At 39.3% G+C, this 14,828-nt stretch overlaps 1 protein-coding gene across 15 annotated transcripts in view; it reads left to right on the top strand.

Annotated features, from left to right (window-relative positions):
- Positions 1–14,486, top strand: part of csde1 (cold shock domain containing E1, RNA-binding) — an 87,961-nt gene extending 73,475 nt beyond the window's left edge. For all 15 annotated transcript variants that reach the window (XM_048611872.1, XM_048611866.1, XM_048611870.1 and 12 more), the window contains 5 exons: positions 2,557–2,676; positions 4,470–4,648; positions 9,010–9,173; positions 11,350–11,482; positions 13,582–14,486. In XM_048611872.1, the coding sequence (XP_048467829.1) occupies positions 2,557–2,676; positions 4,470–4,648; positions 9,010–9,173; positions 11,350–11,482; positions 13,582–13,629 (644 nt within the window). In that variant the 3' untranslated portion in view covers positions 13,630–14,486. The remainder of the gene's footprint in view (positions 1–2,556; positions 2,677–4,469; positions 4,649–9,009; positions 9,174–11,349; positions 11,483–13,581) is intronic.
- Positions 14,487–14,828: the final 342 nt, after the last annotated feature.

Raw genomic sequence — 14,828 nt, 5'->3', positions numbered from 1 at the left:
CAGTATTTATTGCCCACCCCTAACTGCTCTCTGGGCAATTAAGTCAACCACATTGCTGTGGGTCTGGAGTATGCATGTAGGCCAGACCAGGTGAGGATGGCAGTTTCCCTCCTTAAAGGACACCAGTGAATCCAGATGGGTTTTTCTGACGACGATTCATGGTCATCACCAGGCTCTTAATTGAATTCAAATTCCATCATAAGCATTAGCTGACATTGTGAAAAAGTGTCTTGCATGTGGTTCTAGATGTTCTCTTACTATAACCCAGTAATGAGTTGTATGCTTTTAGGAGGAACACACGGCAAGGAGAAGATATGAGAACCTGTAGATTTGTACAAGATACCATTGTGAAGCTCCAATAGCATTACACTCTGATCCTTGAGTGAGGTTCCCAATTGGTTACAGTTGCAGGTGGAATACAAATATTAAGCTGCTGGGTGAGGGGGTGAAATGGCTCCCTGTCTTTATTCAGAGCCCTTTGGTTGCAAAAAGGTTAATTTAAAAACTGATCCTTTTTCCTTTCTCCCAGACTCGGGTAATTTTGTTTCTTTTTAAAGGAGCCAATTTAATCAAGTTTTCTTGAGTTAAAACTGAGTAATTACAAAACATGAACTTTAGGATTGTCAATTGTCACATTTACCAGTGTTTCTAGAATGCTAGATGCAAACAAAGGACTTTCTGAGCTCTTGAACATAATTCTCATGCCTCAGTACTGAAGAATTTTCCCACGTAAGCACTATTCTTGAACAAACTCAGTGAGTGTACCCTGCCAAATTAAATACCAGGTGAACAACCCATAAAGCTGAAAGTACTGGAACTTCTTTCACTCTTTCAGTACGTAGTCCTGTTCTATTAATACTGCCAGTCCATAAAAACTGGCTTCACCACATAATTGGGTGAAGAATTCTGCTGCCTCTGATCTGGATGTGTATCATAGGATGTACAGTATCATGTTTGGAACAGTCGAGTGCCATTGGATGTATAATGGAAATAGCAAAACCTGATCAAAGCATGTTATTGGGGTCACCCATTGATAGGGAGAGGCTGAATGTGCTGGGACTATTTTCCCTAGGGGGACTGGAGGCTGAGGGGTGACCTTTTTTATAGAGGTTTATAAAATCATGAGGGGCATGGATTGGGTGAATAAGCCAAGGTCTTCTCCCCAGGGTAGCAGTCCAAAACTAGAGGGCATAGGTTTAAGGTAAGATGGAAAAGATTTAAAAGGGACCTAAGGGGCAACTTTTTCACGTAGAGGGTGGTGCGTGTGTGAAATGAGCTGCCAGAGGAAGTGGTGGAGGCTGGTACAATAACACTTTTTAAAGACACCTGGATGAGAATATGAATAGGGAAGGTTTAGAGGGATGTGGGCCAAATGCTGGCAAATGGGACTAGATTAATTTAGGATATCTGGTCAGCAGGGATGAATTGGCCCAAAGGGTCTGTTTCTACCTGTACAATTCATGGCTGAGAGAAATTTACAAATGGAATGTGCACATGCCTAGATTAGGAATGAGTGGTGAGTCTGAAATGATATTAGCTTTTTACAAATTACCTGCAAAATAATGCTGAATGTTGTAGCTGTTGAACTGGTAATTGACTGTTCAACTAATGTTAAGATTAGTTTCGTATGTTGGTTGAGATTGTGTTCTAATCTTTCAGCTATGATTGAATTGTAGTATTCAGAGTGAATGCATGTCTCCGAGCTAGCTAGCAAGCCAGCCAGACAGTGTCTCTCCCTGAAAACATGGGTAACTTGGGCAGTTCTTCTCCTGTGACCATCACCACACGCCAGTGCTTGAACCCAGGCTAATATACATGGGTACCTTAGCCTGCTGGTGAACTAGAGCATTCAAAACCATTTGCACCCTCAAGTTGAAACTAGCTTTTGAACCCCTGCTCTTGTGTATCCTTTGGAGGGGGGGAAAAACTCTTTGCAGTTTGGTGCGTAATCTGCAGAGATCATCAGCCTCTTGTTTTCTTTGTAGCCACAAGAAAAGGTCAGTCTATTTTGGCTTGCCTCTTTCCTCTTTCAAGGGTTGTTGTTTGAAGTTATAGACGTGAAACTCCAAGTGTTGTCGAACAGCCATTTGATTTACTGCACAAACTAGGGAAAATTGGAGATTTCACTTTTGAATCTAAAATGTAGAAGCGTTGTTGCGTTTCAGCTCAACTTGAAAGCTGTGATATTGTTAGCTTTTGTTTGAAATGCTTGTTACAATAATAAGGTTAGATGACAAGGCCTTGGGTCATTTCAGGTAAAGAGCATTTCAACACGAATCGAGGGTAATTTCAGAAAGGGTAGAACTAAAGTACAAAGTACCCCTGATTTCCCTCGAGTAAAAGTATTATGAATGATTATTGTAAAATCCTTGTCTGTCATTTGCTCCTTTTTAATGTCCTTTTTTGTTTGAGTTGCTTAAAGATATCTTGGTTTGTACGTGGAATTCTTGCCTTTCTTGAATACCAGCTTTCTATTGCTACCAGCTACCGATAATCATATTGAACTCATTAAGGTTGGTGGCCTAGCCTAGTTTTTACTTTTTTTCCTTTTTACAGTGAATGGTCCCAACGATGAAGTGTATCCAACTGTCTATACTGGTAAAGTGGTGAGGCCATTACGCAGTGTGGATCCACAGCAGGCTGAATATCAGGGACTTATTGAGATTACAGAAGAAGGTGAGGTTCTGTTGTCAATTTCTCTTAACATGTCTGGGCCCTGTGATTAATGCCTAAAACAATGTCTGGCAATGAACTGAACATGATGCAGTCAATCAACTTTATCGATGTTCTTCTTTATTCTTGCGTGGAAAGTGGATGGTGTTAGCATTTGTTGCCAAACCCTAGTTGCTCTTGAATTGTGCCTTGCTGGGCCATTTCGGAGGACATTTCAAAGTGGGTCAGGAGTCAAAAGTAGGCCAAACTGGATAAGGATGGCATATTTCCTTCCCTAGAGGATATTAGTGAATCAGATGGATTTTTATGACAATCAGGTGAAGATTAAACGTTTGTCTTTAGAATAGCTTTTAATTACAGATTACTTTAGTGAATTCAAATTTCACCATCTACCATGATGGAATTCAGACCCATGTTTCCAGAACATTATCCTTGGTGTGGATTACTAATTTAGTGACATTGCCACTAGGCCATTGCCTGCCCATAACTATGGGTTTTCCCTCAGTTATAATTTGCACTCCTTTATGGACTTGCCTATTTCCATCTCTGTAAACCCCATTCTCCATTTGATTCTGACTTCAAAACTTGCCATTGCTATGGTATTTCTTTAATATATTTGGTTAACAAAAATTCATCAGTCTCAGATTGAAAATAGCAATTTATTTAACATCAGTTGCTGTTTTGTGGAAAAGCATTCCAAACTTGTGTGTAAAGGTAGTTTTATAATTTTCACTCCTGTTCGGTCTGCAATCCTAGACTCTCCAAATAGCTGGAACCATTTTTTTGCTGTGTTTCATTTAATATCCTAAACCTCTGCCAGATCATCCCTTTACCTTCTAGTATATCCCAAGTTTGTGTCACTTTTATTGTAATTTAATTCTGTCCATCTATTCTGTAAATCTTTGTTAAATCTAGGCTGCAGGCTTTGCTTAAACATTTACATCACCATCTGTTGGGAATTGCCTGTTTACATTGTGACCAAATTACCTCCTTGCATTGCCATCTTTTCATCTATAACTGCATTTCTGTGAAGTATCTTTCAAATATTTTGCTTTCAAGTGGTTTTCTTAAATTTTTGCACATGTTTTTTGATTGATTTAATTATGACATTTAAAAAGCATCTGGATGGATACATGAACAGGTAGGTTTAGAGGGATGTGGGCCAAATGCTGGTAAGTGGGACTAGATCAGTTTAAGATATCTGATCACGCAGATGTGTTGGACCCAAGGGTCTGTTTCCATGCTGTACACCCTTGGCTCTACTTCATTTGTGTTGGAACGCCTGAAGATCTAATAGTTAAATGCGATCCTTCAGTGCTTTTCATAATTTCAAACTTCAGGACAGACGTGATTAAAATAACAGCATTTTATTTAGATCTTTAATGGGCTGTCTACTTGTAGTTGAGCATTTTCTCTATTCATCCACGCATGTGGTTGACTGACAGATCTCCTGCAAAGATTTTGCCACTTGAGTTTATCTTTGCTATCCTAAAAACCCTCATCACTTGGCTTGAATTTGCTACCTCAGTTTCTTTCTTGTTTGAAGAAACTCTTGGTAAGGCTTAGATTTTTTTTGATTATGGAATTCTGCTTCTATCCTTTGTTGCCCTGAACATGTTGACTTGTTGCCATGCCAGATGGCCATTTTTAAAATGCTAGTCTAACCTGCATATTCGGATAGTTTGTGAAACATTAAGTTAACTATGTTGGCATGCAGGGTGCTTTTACAAATAACATGTGCTGGAAAGTAATATTTATTACTGTTTGAGAATTCAGGAGATGGTATGTTCTTGCAGGGCCGATGAAAGGAGAAGTGTATCCTTTTGGCATCATTAGTTTGGCAAACAAAACAGATTGCCTTCAGAAGGGGGAAACTATCAAGTTCCAGCTATGCACCGTGGCCCTAACAGGACAGAAATTGGCCTATGATGCTACACCTTTACGAAGAGGCACTGTGGATTGTGTGAAAGACCAGGTGAGGGCTCACGTTGGCACCTTTTTTGTAGTATATAAACACTTACTTCCTTCAGTTAAGTGGATGTTGGGGGTTTCTAGAATTTTTCCTCCAATAGTTGAGTTTTAGAACTTAATTGTGTGAATTTTGTGTTCTCCCCTCCTGGAATGAGGCACTGTCCATAATAACGTTACAACCTTTAGGGAGTCTTAAAATTCTTCCTATATCTGGGTGGTGTACGTGAGAGTTGGGCACTTCCTATTTTGCTTTACTTGACCTATGACCTGGCTAGTCACAGATGGACAAAGCTGAGGGGCAAGAATGTTTTAAGAGTACATGCATCTACTTAGATGATTATACAGTACAGATAAATGACAGTATAAATGCATTGGAGTTGGAGAACTTTACTATAGTAATTAGTCCAGTATAGTTATTATCAGTGCTATGAAAATAAGGAAATGCTGCAGTGACTTTAGTATGGGGAAGATTATTAAAATCTTTCATAACTGACTGAGTTGGGTCTCTAATTGTTGCTTTGTAGCCAGTAATTGGAGGCAGAAAATGTACTCGGTAGATTTAAAAGTATAATGTATCAATCCTTAAGCTCCAACATACATTACTCTAATGAGAACAGATGAACTTCAAACTGGCATGCTGCAATATTTCTGTCCAAAATCTTACGGAAGGAATTAGTACAGATTTTCTTCGATTATACATAAATTGTTGGCTTGGTGAGTTAAATGTAGACCTTGATACAGTAGCCAGGAAGGTCCTGGGGTTAATTACAAAATCTTGAGTTATCAGCAGTGGTAGGATATGGAGATTGTAACCATTACAAATACGATGAGTGGGAAAATCAGTCGATGTCTGAAGCTGGGACTTGTCCAGTTTGCTGAAACTGCATGTTCACCTCAGTTGAGAATGTAATTAGGCTCCAGTGATGACAGCAGTGTAAATTACTTAAACGGCACTTGTGGCTGAGTCAATGCACACAACAATGAATATTCATTTGAAGTCCAATAAGTGGTCAAGTTTGTGATAATTTGCCGATGAAATTTTGAACTTTTTTTTTTGCTGCTGATTCTCGAAGGTAGGACCACCAGTTAACCAGGTGGGTGGAAATCTTTATGGAGGGCAAAGTGGGCAGCATGGCATCACCATGAGATAGTTAACTTGTCTGCTGCGAGGATTTGTTTGAATCAAGCTGTACATTTTCATTTGTTCACTATATTCAGTTATGGTTGTGGCTATGACACAGTATTGAATAGCTGTTATTTGAATCATGATTCCTTTCGCTTTGAGCATAGGAATGGGAGGGAGTAGGCCATTCAGCCCCTCGAGCCTGTTCTGATGCGCAGAGATCATGGCTGATCAGTTCGAATATGCTAAGGAAGTGTCAACTTTTTTTCAGTACAGCCCCTTTTGAGTGTTGAGTTTTTCAGGCAGGTAAATTGACTACATTCATTTAACAAGTTGAGTCAGCTGTTCTCATTTTGTACAAGTTGACAGTGCCACATAGGTCAGTTTTTGAGGCTTGACCGTGAAGAGATGGGTTCTGCTGTTTTTGAGCAAGTGTGTTTGAGATTTAGTGCAGTTCTCTCTGCAGATTGAGAATGTTTGAGGAGTTAGAGGTTGCAGAAAAGAAGGGGACAGAAGAGGCTGTTAATGTAAAATCTTTGTGGGTGGAACAGCACATCACCACCTTCACAACGTTTTCTGTCACAGCATTTTGAACTTCAGGGTTTGGCTGTTAGGCCGTGCTCACCTTAGAGCTTTGTGGGGGGCGGGGGTAGTATGTGGTGGCAGTGGTGGAACTTTTAGCACTTTGTTGTAACTCCACTGCACCCACAGTTAGGGATTCCCAGTTACACAAGTTATAACTACTGCACAATTACAGAAGTAATTTAAGTTAGTGAGAAACGTGCACTGAAACACAATTCTTGGCTGGCTGACTGTTGAGAGGTGGTTCTCCCCGATTGGAGAGCCTAGAGCTAGGGTCACAGTCACAAGATAGAAGGTCAGCATTAAGGACTGATAAGAAATCAAATTGTGGGTTTGTTGAAATTCTCCACCCCAGAGTGCTGTGGATGCTCAGTCAATAAATTCAAGACTAGGTCTTTGGGGTAATGAGGAACTCGGGGATATAGGGATAGAGTATTTTGGCTATGAAAGAGTATAAGAGAAATGAATTATTTAGTCCCCTCAACCCACCTGTGCCATTCAACAAGATCATGATTTTATACCAACTCCATTGTCCTGTACTTGAATCCCTTATTCCGAAGAACTAGATTAGGAAAGTGGAGTTGTGAAAGTAAAGTCAGATCTTATTGACTATCGGAGCAGGCTGAAGAGGCAGCATGACCTACTCCTGTTTCTTTTTATTTACCAGCCAGAATACTTTGCATTCCTTTGAAAAGGGATGACAGATTGCTGTATGCAACAAAGCCTAAGTGCTTTAAATTCTAATACATAAATGGACACAAGTTGTCCATAATAGTTTTAAAAAGAAGCATTAATAACATCCATTGGCCTGAAGGTTGTGATAGCATTAATTTGTATGCAACTAGAAGTTGGGAGACTTGCTGCAGTGGTAAATTTTTGGAGTGTTAATTTCCAGATTTTTGCACAGAATAGTGAATTAGGTTAATTAAACTTTGACTTCCCTTCCATTACGGTTGATGCAAGTTCCCACTTTCACTAATTACTGACTCTGCATGTAACATTAGTGTGTTTGCAGCTAAGTGCTTATAACTCATTATCCACTTTATACTGTCTGCTAACGCTATTGCAGATGAAAAATCCTAACCTTGTAAACTTGAGTATTTCATCTGTTTGCAGTAAATTGCACAGTAAGATTGGTCAATTGGTATCATTATTATTGTTTTGAACTATGTAGATATGTCAAAGAATTAAAATGTACCAAAGGTTTGAATGCGGTGTGTAGCAATGCATCCAGGCAGTTTGATAGAGTTCCTGATCTTGATGCACTGATAAAGGGAAACGTTAAATGAAGTCCTCCACCTGGGAAAGAGGAGGCTAAGTATCCAGGTCCTTGTTAAGCATATATGGAAGCAGGTTGCTGCCTTTATGAAATTGAATGCTGCTTGAATGGAATCATGGATTTAGTGCACACCTGTAAATATTTGTCATTCATTTAAAGATCATGAAAAAAGTTGAAGATTTAATAATTGAGTATTTAATGTGCCAGTTGGCAGTTTTTTTTCCCCCATTTTCAATACAGAAGGCAGCACCTTTGTCAGAATTTGGTACAGTCATTCCTCAGTATCTGCAAGGGAAGTGGGGAGCTGGATTCCGTTCCTGAGAACTCCTGCAAATGATAAAATTCACAAGTGCAGAACTCATTTTAAAAAAGATTTAAAATTGTGGATGTGATTTTTTTTTTCTGCCTGTGGATGTTGGTTTTTTGGCACAAGTGAATTTGATTTCAGAGGATTTAATGTAATTAGCACATGCTTTTGACATGAATACGTATGTTTTTTATAGTATTTGATTAGCAAGAGATTGTAATTTTTGTATAAGACCTGCTAAAGATGGAATGAAGTCAGCGAGGGATTATTTATGTACAGTTGAAATCATACCTAACTTGTACATTAATAGGTGCACTTGGTGATTTTAAAATATCCTACAGTGGCTTAATGTCTTTATAAAAATTTTTTCCCTATGTAAACTACCCCATAGCAGCAAGCTGTAGAAGTTGTTTCCATGGCAATATACAATTTTTTGCAAAGGGTGTATGGAGTACAGTTCCACTGACTTGCACTTGTAGACCTGTACAGTGTTAATGACGACTGCTTCAACCAGTGCATGAAATTCAAGAATTCATTGTTTGTTTTTTTTAAACTAGCAAATGTACAAATGGTAAGCAAAATATTTTGGGGCCTGTTTTATTTAATCCTGTGAATCGGCTGAACAAATTGGATTTCTTGTTGCATTAAAGGAAAATGAGGCAAAATTTAGTCATTTATTTCAAACAGTTGACATTATCCCCCAATCACTTACAAAAGAAAGTTGTTTCTCTGGTGCCACTTATCTCTGAATCCAGCTGTCTGTTTCCCATCCTTGAGTAACAACCACTCGGGTATCTGGCTTTTTCTGCCCTCTCCTCTTGGTCACGGTTTGAGGTCATTAAACCTGGAGCTATTAGGAGACGACTTCGAGTGATAACCAAAATTGCTGTTGAAGCCCTTCATTTTTCACTTCACTGCTTAGGTTTGTGAACTATATATAAGCCTAATTTGACATGCCTGCACAGAAAATGTTTTGCAGCAAGTTTACAATCTAAACTAGATTTCTGCATGTTGTTTTCTTGTTCATTGTGTGCATTTTATTTGCTTCTCATAATGGTGATTGTGTTTTCCTAGTTTGGCTTCATTAACTATGAAGTTGGTGATGGTAAAAAGCTGTTCTTCCGTGTGAATGAGGTACTGGATGGTGTTGAGTTGCAGCCTGGAGATGAGGTGGAGTTCTCTGTCATCTTAAACCAGCGTACGGGAAAGTGCAGTGCCTGCAATGTGTTCCGTGTCAGGTGAGCTTTTGGCATAAACAAAAATAATGTATTGCACAGAAAAGCAAAAAAAAAAAAAAACTTTTCAGTTTTGATGCTCGGTCTCAAATTATCTGGATTTGGTGATCGTTTAATGACGTACCGTAGGCTTTGTAGTAACGTTTGACTCCTTATAGGTGTTCACTGATTCTTAAATTATTCCGATTTTTAGCTTTGCTTTATAATTTCGACAGAAACTGTTAAATTCATTCCTGTATGGTTGTGCGATCAGATAGCAAAATCGGAGCAAAGCTCAGTAATTCTAATTTGTGTATTTCTGGCTTGAAATGTTAAAATCCTGTAGTGTCAAATACACAAAACTGCAGAATATTTTTGCAGCTACAAGTATGGCTCTGTCCAGTGTATGGGGAGTACTGTAAACTTGCCTCACTGCACAGGCTGTGTCAGGTAGTATGAAGCATGCTCTCAAAAGTATTGTTTGCTGTTGCTTGATTTTCTGTGGTGCAATTGAGATTATTTATTTCAGATGGATATAATTACTACAATTGGGTTAAAATTGTAAGTTTTGAAATTGAAGCCCTTGAAAATATCATCGTTGATCTTTAACGAGAGTTTTTAAATCCAGAAATCTAACTTTCTCTCTCTCCAGTTTCCCAAACAGATATTCAAGTAATGGAATTCTGAGCGCATAGTCAAGTCACTTTCTCATTCCTCTAAAATCACTTAGAGGCCTAGAGGTGTACAGCATGGGGAACAGACCCTTCGGTCTAATGCGTCCGTGCCAACCAGATATCCTAAATAAATATAGACCCATTTTCCAGCATTTGGCCCGTATTCCTCAACACTTCCTATCCATAAACACATCCAGATGCCTTTTAAATGTAGTTCTGCCAACCTCCACCACCTCTGGCAGGTCATTTCCATACATGCACCACCCTCTGTGTGGAAAAAGTTGCCCCTTGGGTCCCCTTTTCTTTTTTAAAATCTTTCTCCTCACATCTCACAGTGCCGTCCAGTTTTGGACTGGACACCCCACCCCCCCCCCCCCCCCCCCCCAGGGAAAAGACTTTATCTGTTTTCCCTATACATGTCCCTCATGATTTTACAAACCTCTATAAGGTCACCCCTCAGCCACTGATGCTCCAGGGAAAATAGCCCCAGTCTATTCAGCCCCTCTATAGCTCAGATCCTCCAACCCTGGCAACCTCTTTGTAAATATTTTCTGAACCCTTTCAAGTTTCATAACATCCTTTCTATAACAGGGAGACCAGAATTGCACGCAGTAGTGGCCTAACCAATGTCCTGTACAGCCACAAAATAACCTCCCAACACCTATACTCTATGCACTGATCAATAAAGGCAAGCATACCAAATGCTGCCTTCACTATCCTATTTCTTGCGACTCCACTTTCAAGGAACTGTGAGCCTGCACTTGAAGGTCTCTTGGTTCAGCAACACTCCTCAGAACCTTACCATTAAGTGTATAAGTCCTGACCTGATCTGCCTTTCCAAAATGCAGCTACTACTCAGCCTCTTGGCCCATTTGATCAAGATCAGTTGTACTCAGGTAACCTTTGCTGACCACTACATCTCCAATTTTGGCGTCATCTGCAAAATTACTAACCGTACCTCCTGTGTTTACATCAAATCACTTGTATAAATGACGAAAAGCAGTGGACCCAGCACTGATCCTTGTGGCACTCTGCTGGTCACAGGTCTCCAGTCTGAGAAGCAATCCTCCACCACCCTCTGTCTTCTACCTTTGAGCCAGTTCTGTATCCAAATGGCTAATTCTCCCTGTATTCCATATGACCTAGCCTTGCTAACCATTCTACCATGGTGCTTTCAGAAAATTAAAACATTAGCTTTCCTTGTATAGAGACGAGAATATGGAGTGATACCTCTGAATCAGAAGGTTGTGGGTTCAAACTCCACTCTTGATACTTGAATCGGCAGTGAGGTACTATCTTTGAGATGAAACATTAAACTAAAGGACCCTGTACTCAAGGTGAAAGTACAAAAGGTTCCATTTGAATTGCACTAGATAGACTACCACCTTGACCGACCAGGACCTAATTTCACCACTCTTCCCTGAATGCCTCCCTTCTAGCAAAATACACTTGCAAATTGAGTGCAAAGCAAAAAGATTTTGTCATGTGCTTAGTAAGTAGTAAATTTCAGTGGGTTTATTTTTTAGTGAGGGCCCGAGACCGGTGGCAGCTCCACGTCCGGACCGTTTAGTGCATCGTTTGAAGAGCATCACATTGGATGACGCAAGTGCTCCAAAACTGGTCGTGCTTCGCCAGCCTAAGGGACCTGATAACTCCAAGGTAAATACTCTCATGGTGGTGAGAAATTTTAATCAGCTTGTTGATATGCATGAATAATTTGTTGGAACCTATGTTTTAATAGTTAGCTCAAGTCTGACCCCTCTCTAACTGCTGAATTATGGTTTTGTAATAAAGATTCTAAACAGTCATGTCTTTGCCAAAACATTGCAATTGCTCAATTATTTTATTAAATCCTGCTGGAAAGCAGGACTGTAATTTTAGGTGAAATTAACATCTGTAGATTGGATGATTATTCACGAGGTTTATATTTTAAAGTGGAAATGCCAAAACTACCATTATTTCAAATTTTTATTCTTATCAGTATCAGGACATTTTTAAAAACTGAAGTGCAGTTTCAACCTATGCAGATTATGGTATTTCTTTCCTATAATATAGACCAGGTCACTCACTCCAATATATATTGCCAGCACCTCATTTGAATAACCTTTTAACTGCCTAAAGCCCAGTGAATGGCAGCAGAAGTTGATCAGTTGAAAGCCAGATCCCATCAGCAATTCCCTTACTATATCACCCGACTCATTCTTTCTCCATATCTTGGAACATTGAGATTTGTAGAAGTCCCATAGGCATTCCAGCTGGAACTATGTAAATCGGTACACAAGATTGAACTTGGTCTTCCTACCCTGACTTGGATCACAACAGTCATTAGGAATTTGAAGCAATCTAGTTTTCAGCCTGTCATCTTCAATTACTAAGTGATCCTGTGTACAGCTGTTGGTTTTGTGAATGAACTAACAGTCGTCAATGTGGTTGCTAAACAGTCTACAGCTGAAATTTATCTCCAATAACTGAAATATTTTAACTGAGCACCAGCAACTTCTTCACAGGTCTGTTTTGACTAAATGCAGTTCTGTCAAAGATTGAGTTGCTTGTGATGCAAATGTTTGCTCCATCCTTTAATTTCCAGTTATTTAACAAGTGAATGTGCATCAAGGTGTACATAAATATAGACAGATTTCAGATAGATTTCCTGGTCTATGAACCTTAGCTGATTCCAGGATGTTTCAGTTGAGTTGGTTTGGAGCCTTCCTTGAACTCTCCATTGTGTTTTCTATTAGAAGTTAGCAGTGAAAGAATGTGAAGCTCCAATTCTTCAAGTTTGGGGATACTGTTTCAGCTGTAGCACAGACTGAAAATCTGAACACTGGAACCATTTCTCATTCTCAGATACACAGCTGTTGTTGCTGCCCAAGTTTGAGGTACAAATGCTGTATGTTTGACAGAGCACACAGAGATGCAAGCTAAACATTTATAATAAAACTACAGGGACACCAACTTAAAGTTAGACATCGTAGATTTCTGTCTGCCAATTTATGATCACTTGTCCTTTCAAAACCCAACTATGATAGATTTCATCCAAATGAGAATCCCTAAGTAGCTCGAAGCCCTGTTAAAAAGATTATCTTAGAATATAATTCTGTTCTGAAGAGAAATAAAAATCCTAAATTTTTAGGACCTAGCACAAATCATCCCATGGGTGTAATGTTTTCTGCTGAGTAGCTGCCTTCATGGTTATATTGCGCACTTTTTTGTTAGGTATAGCATGTGGAGCAGTGTGAGCACTTATTGTAGGCTTGACCCCTTAGTGCTGAACCCCCACAGGGATCACAGTGGTCATGCCATGTTTGGTCACTGTATCCTTGGCTGAGAATCTATAGAAGTTCCTCTTCCTGACTTTTCTGTCTCCCTGTCTCATGGCCTGCCAACAGTCAGCATCTTGTTATTTAAGAGATCTTTTGGTCTGCTGTCCTCTGGAACCTGAAGAGGGCAGAAATTTGGGAAGCGACCAAGGTTCTGTGACTTCAGTGGTTCAGCCAGCATTCAGCACTTGTTGATCGTAATCATATTTACTATTGCTCATTTGACTTGCAAGTGAAGCCTGAAAGGTATTTAAGATCAGTGTAAAATTTGGCAGCTGTGGCTCTGAAGTGTGAACAGTTTACCTCCTGAGTTTATTATATTGATTAGGCCAACTCTGCAGTTTTGTTACCAATGAAAATTGTAATTTTATTGTTTCTGCTGTATCCAGTTGCTAGAGAAGTCAATGAGAAATTAACCACTTGTTTTATTACTTACAGGGATTCACTGCAGAGAGAAAGATTCGTCAAGCTGGAGTCATTGATTGATTTCTTTTCTCTTCCCCCAGCAAGCACATTACCCAATGCAGTATCTTCGGGGAGGGGAGGGTTTACGCAAGATTAGTCTGCCTCTACTACCCTCTGTGTTTCCCAGTCCAAAATGGAACACAGTTTATCTATTTTCAAGCAAATCTTCAGTTCTACAACTTGTCTGTGCTTTTATCAAAAGCTTAAAAAAAAAATACAAAATGAAGCAAAAACAAAAAAAATACAAAAAAGTAATGCACAGGCTCGGGGCAGTGAATAAGCAGGAAGCCTTATTAGTTTCACAACCTTATAGGAGCTTGATTTAAAATCAAACAGCATCTTACATCAGTGCTAATTTGAATTTGTAAGTTTATTTGCCTTTAAATGTTAGAAAAAAAAATCTGAAACACTCGTGCCATGAGTGCTGGCTTTCATTAAATCTTTCAATACAAGTTTGTTGATGCTGTGGAGCACTGCAGCCTTGGAACACTTTTTTTCCCTATTCTAGAAACTAACAGATCTGTGCCTAAAAACAAATATCACTGTTATTCCCACAAAGGGCACCCTGTGTAATGCCGAATGAAAAAGAACGGCTGACTTTTTTAAAAAAGTATATTAATGCATCAAGGTGGAAATGTTAATTGTTGGTACTGTATATATGCCTTTTGCATAGAAACAGGGAGACTAGTTGATATCAAGCGTTAGTAATCAAATAACTGGTCTGTGTTATTATACCAAATAAGATCAGGAATTTAATTGTTGGTGTGGGACAGAGGCAGTACCCTGTTTCTGTTTCGCCTCTGCTCACAGTTTGGGGTTTGTCTATACTGGGAGATTGCTTTGTTCTTGCAAGAAAGAAAATAAAACACCTGGCTTTCTCCTGTGTCCCTGTTAATGGTCATGAAAAAGAAACTAGAATAAAAAGTTTTACCATAAAGTTTGAAATCTTAAATCAACTTTGTCAACCTGGATCACTGGACATTGAGATTCTTCCATTGGTTTCAATGAGTTAAATTGTTAATTTAGCAACTTCAGGGCATGGCATGTGTGAATAAAGTGAGTACAAGGAGGAACTTTTCTAGCTGAATTATGAACTTAAAGCAGAATGTTGCCTGCCAGTCCATCCAGAATAGGTAAGGGTGCTTTGAAAAGAGCAACTACCTTGCCACTAGCTGAATATAATGCAGCCTGACATGAAGCCCTATGTATTTAGGAAGTGT

This window comes from Rhincodon typus, chromosome 25, assembly GCF_021869965.1.
Source record: "Rhincodon typus isolate 14 chromosome 25, sRhiTyp1.1, whole genome shotgun sequence".
Taxonomy (NCBI): domain Eukaryota; kingdom Metazoa; phylum Chordata; class Chondrichthyes; order Orectolobiformes; family Rhincodontidae; genus Rhincodon; species Rhincodon typus.
This window is presented reverse-complemented; position numbering and strand designations above follow the sequence as displayed.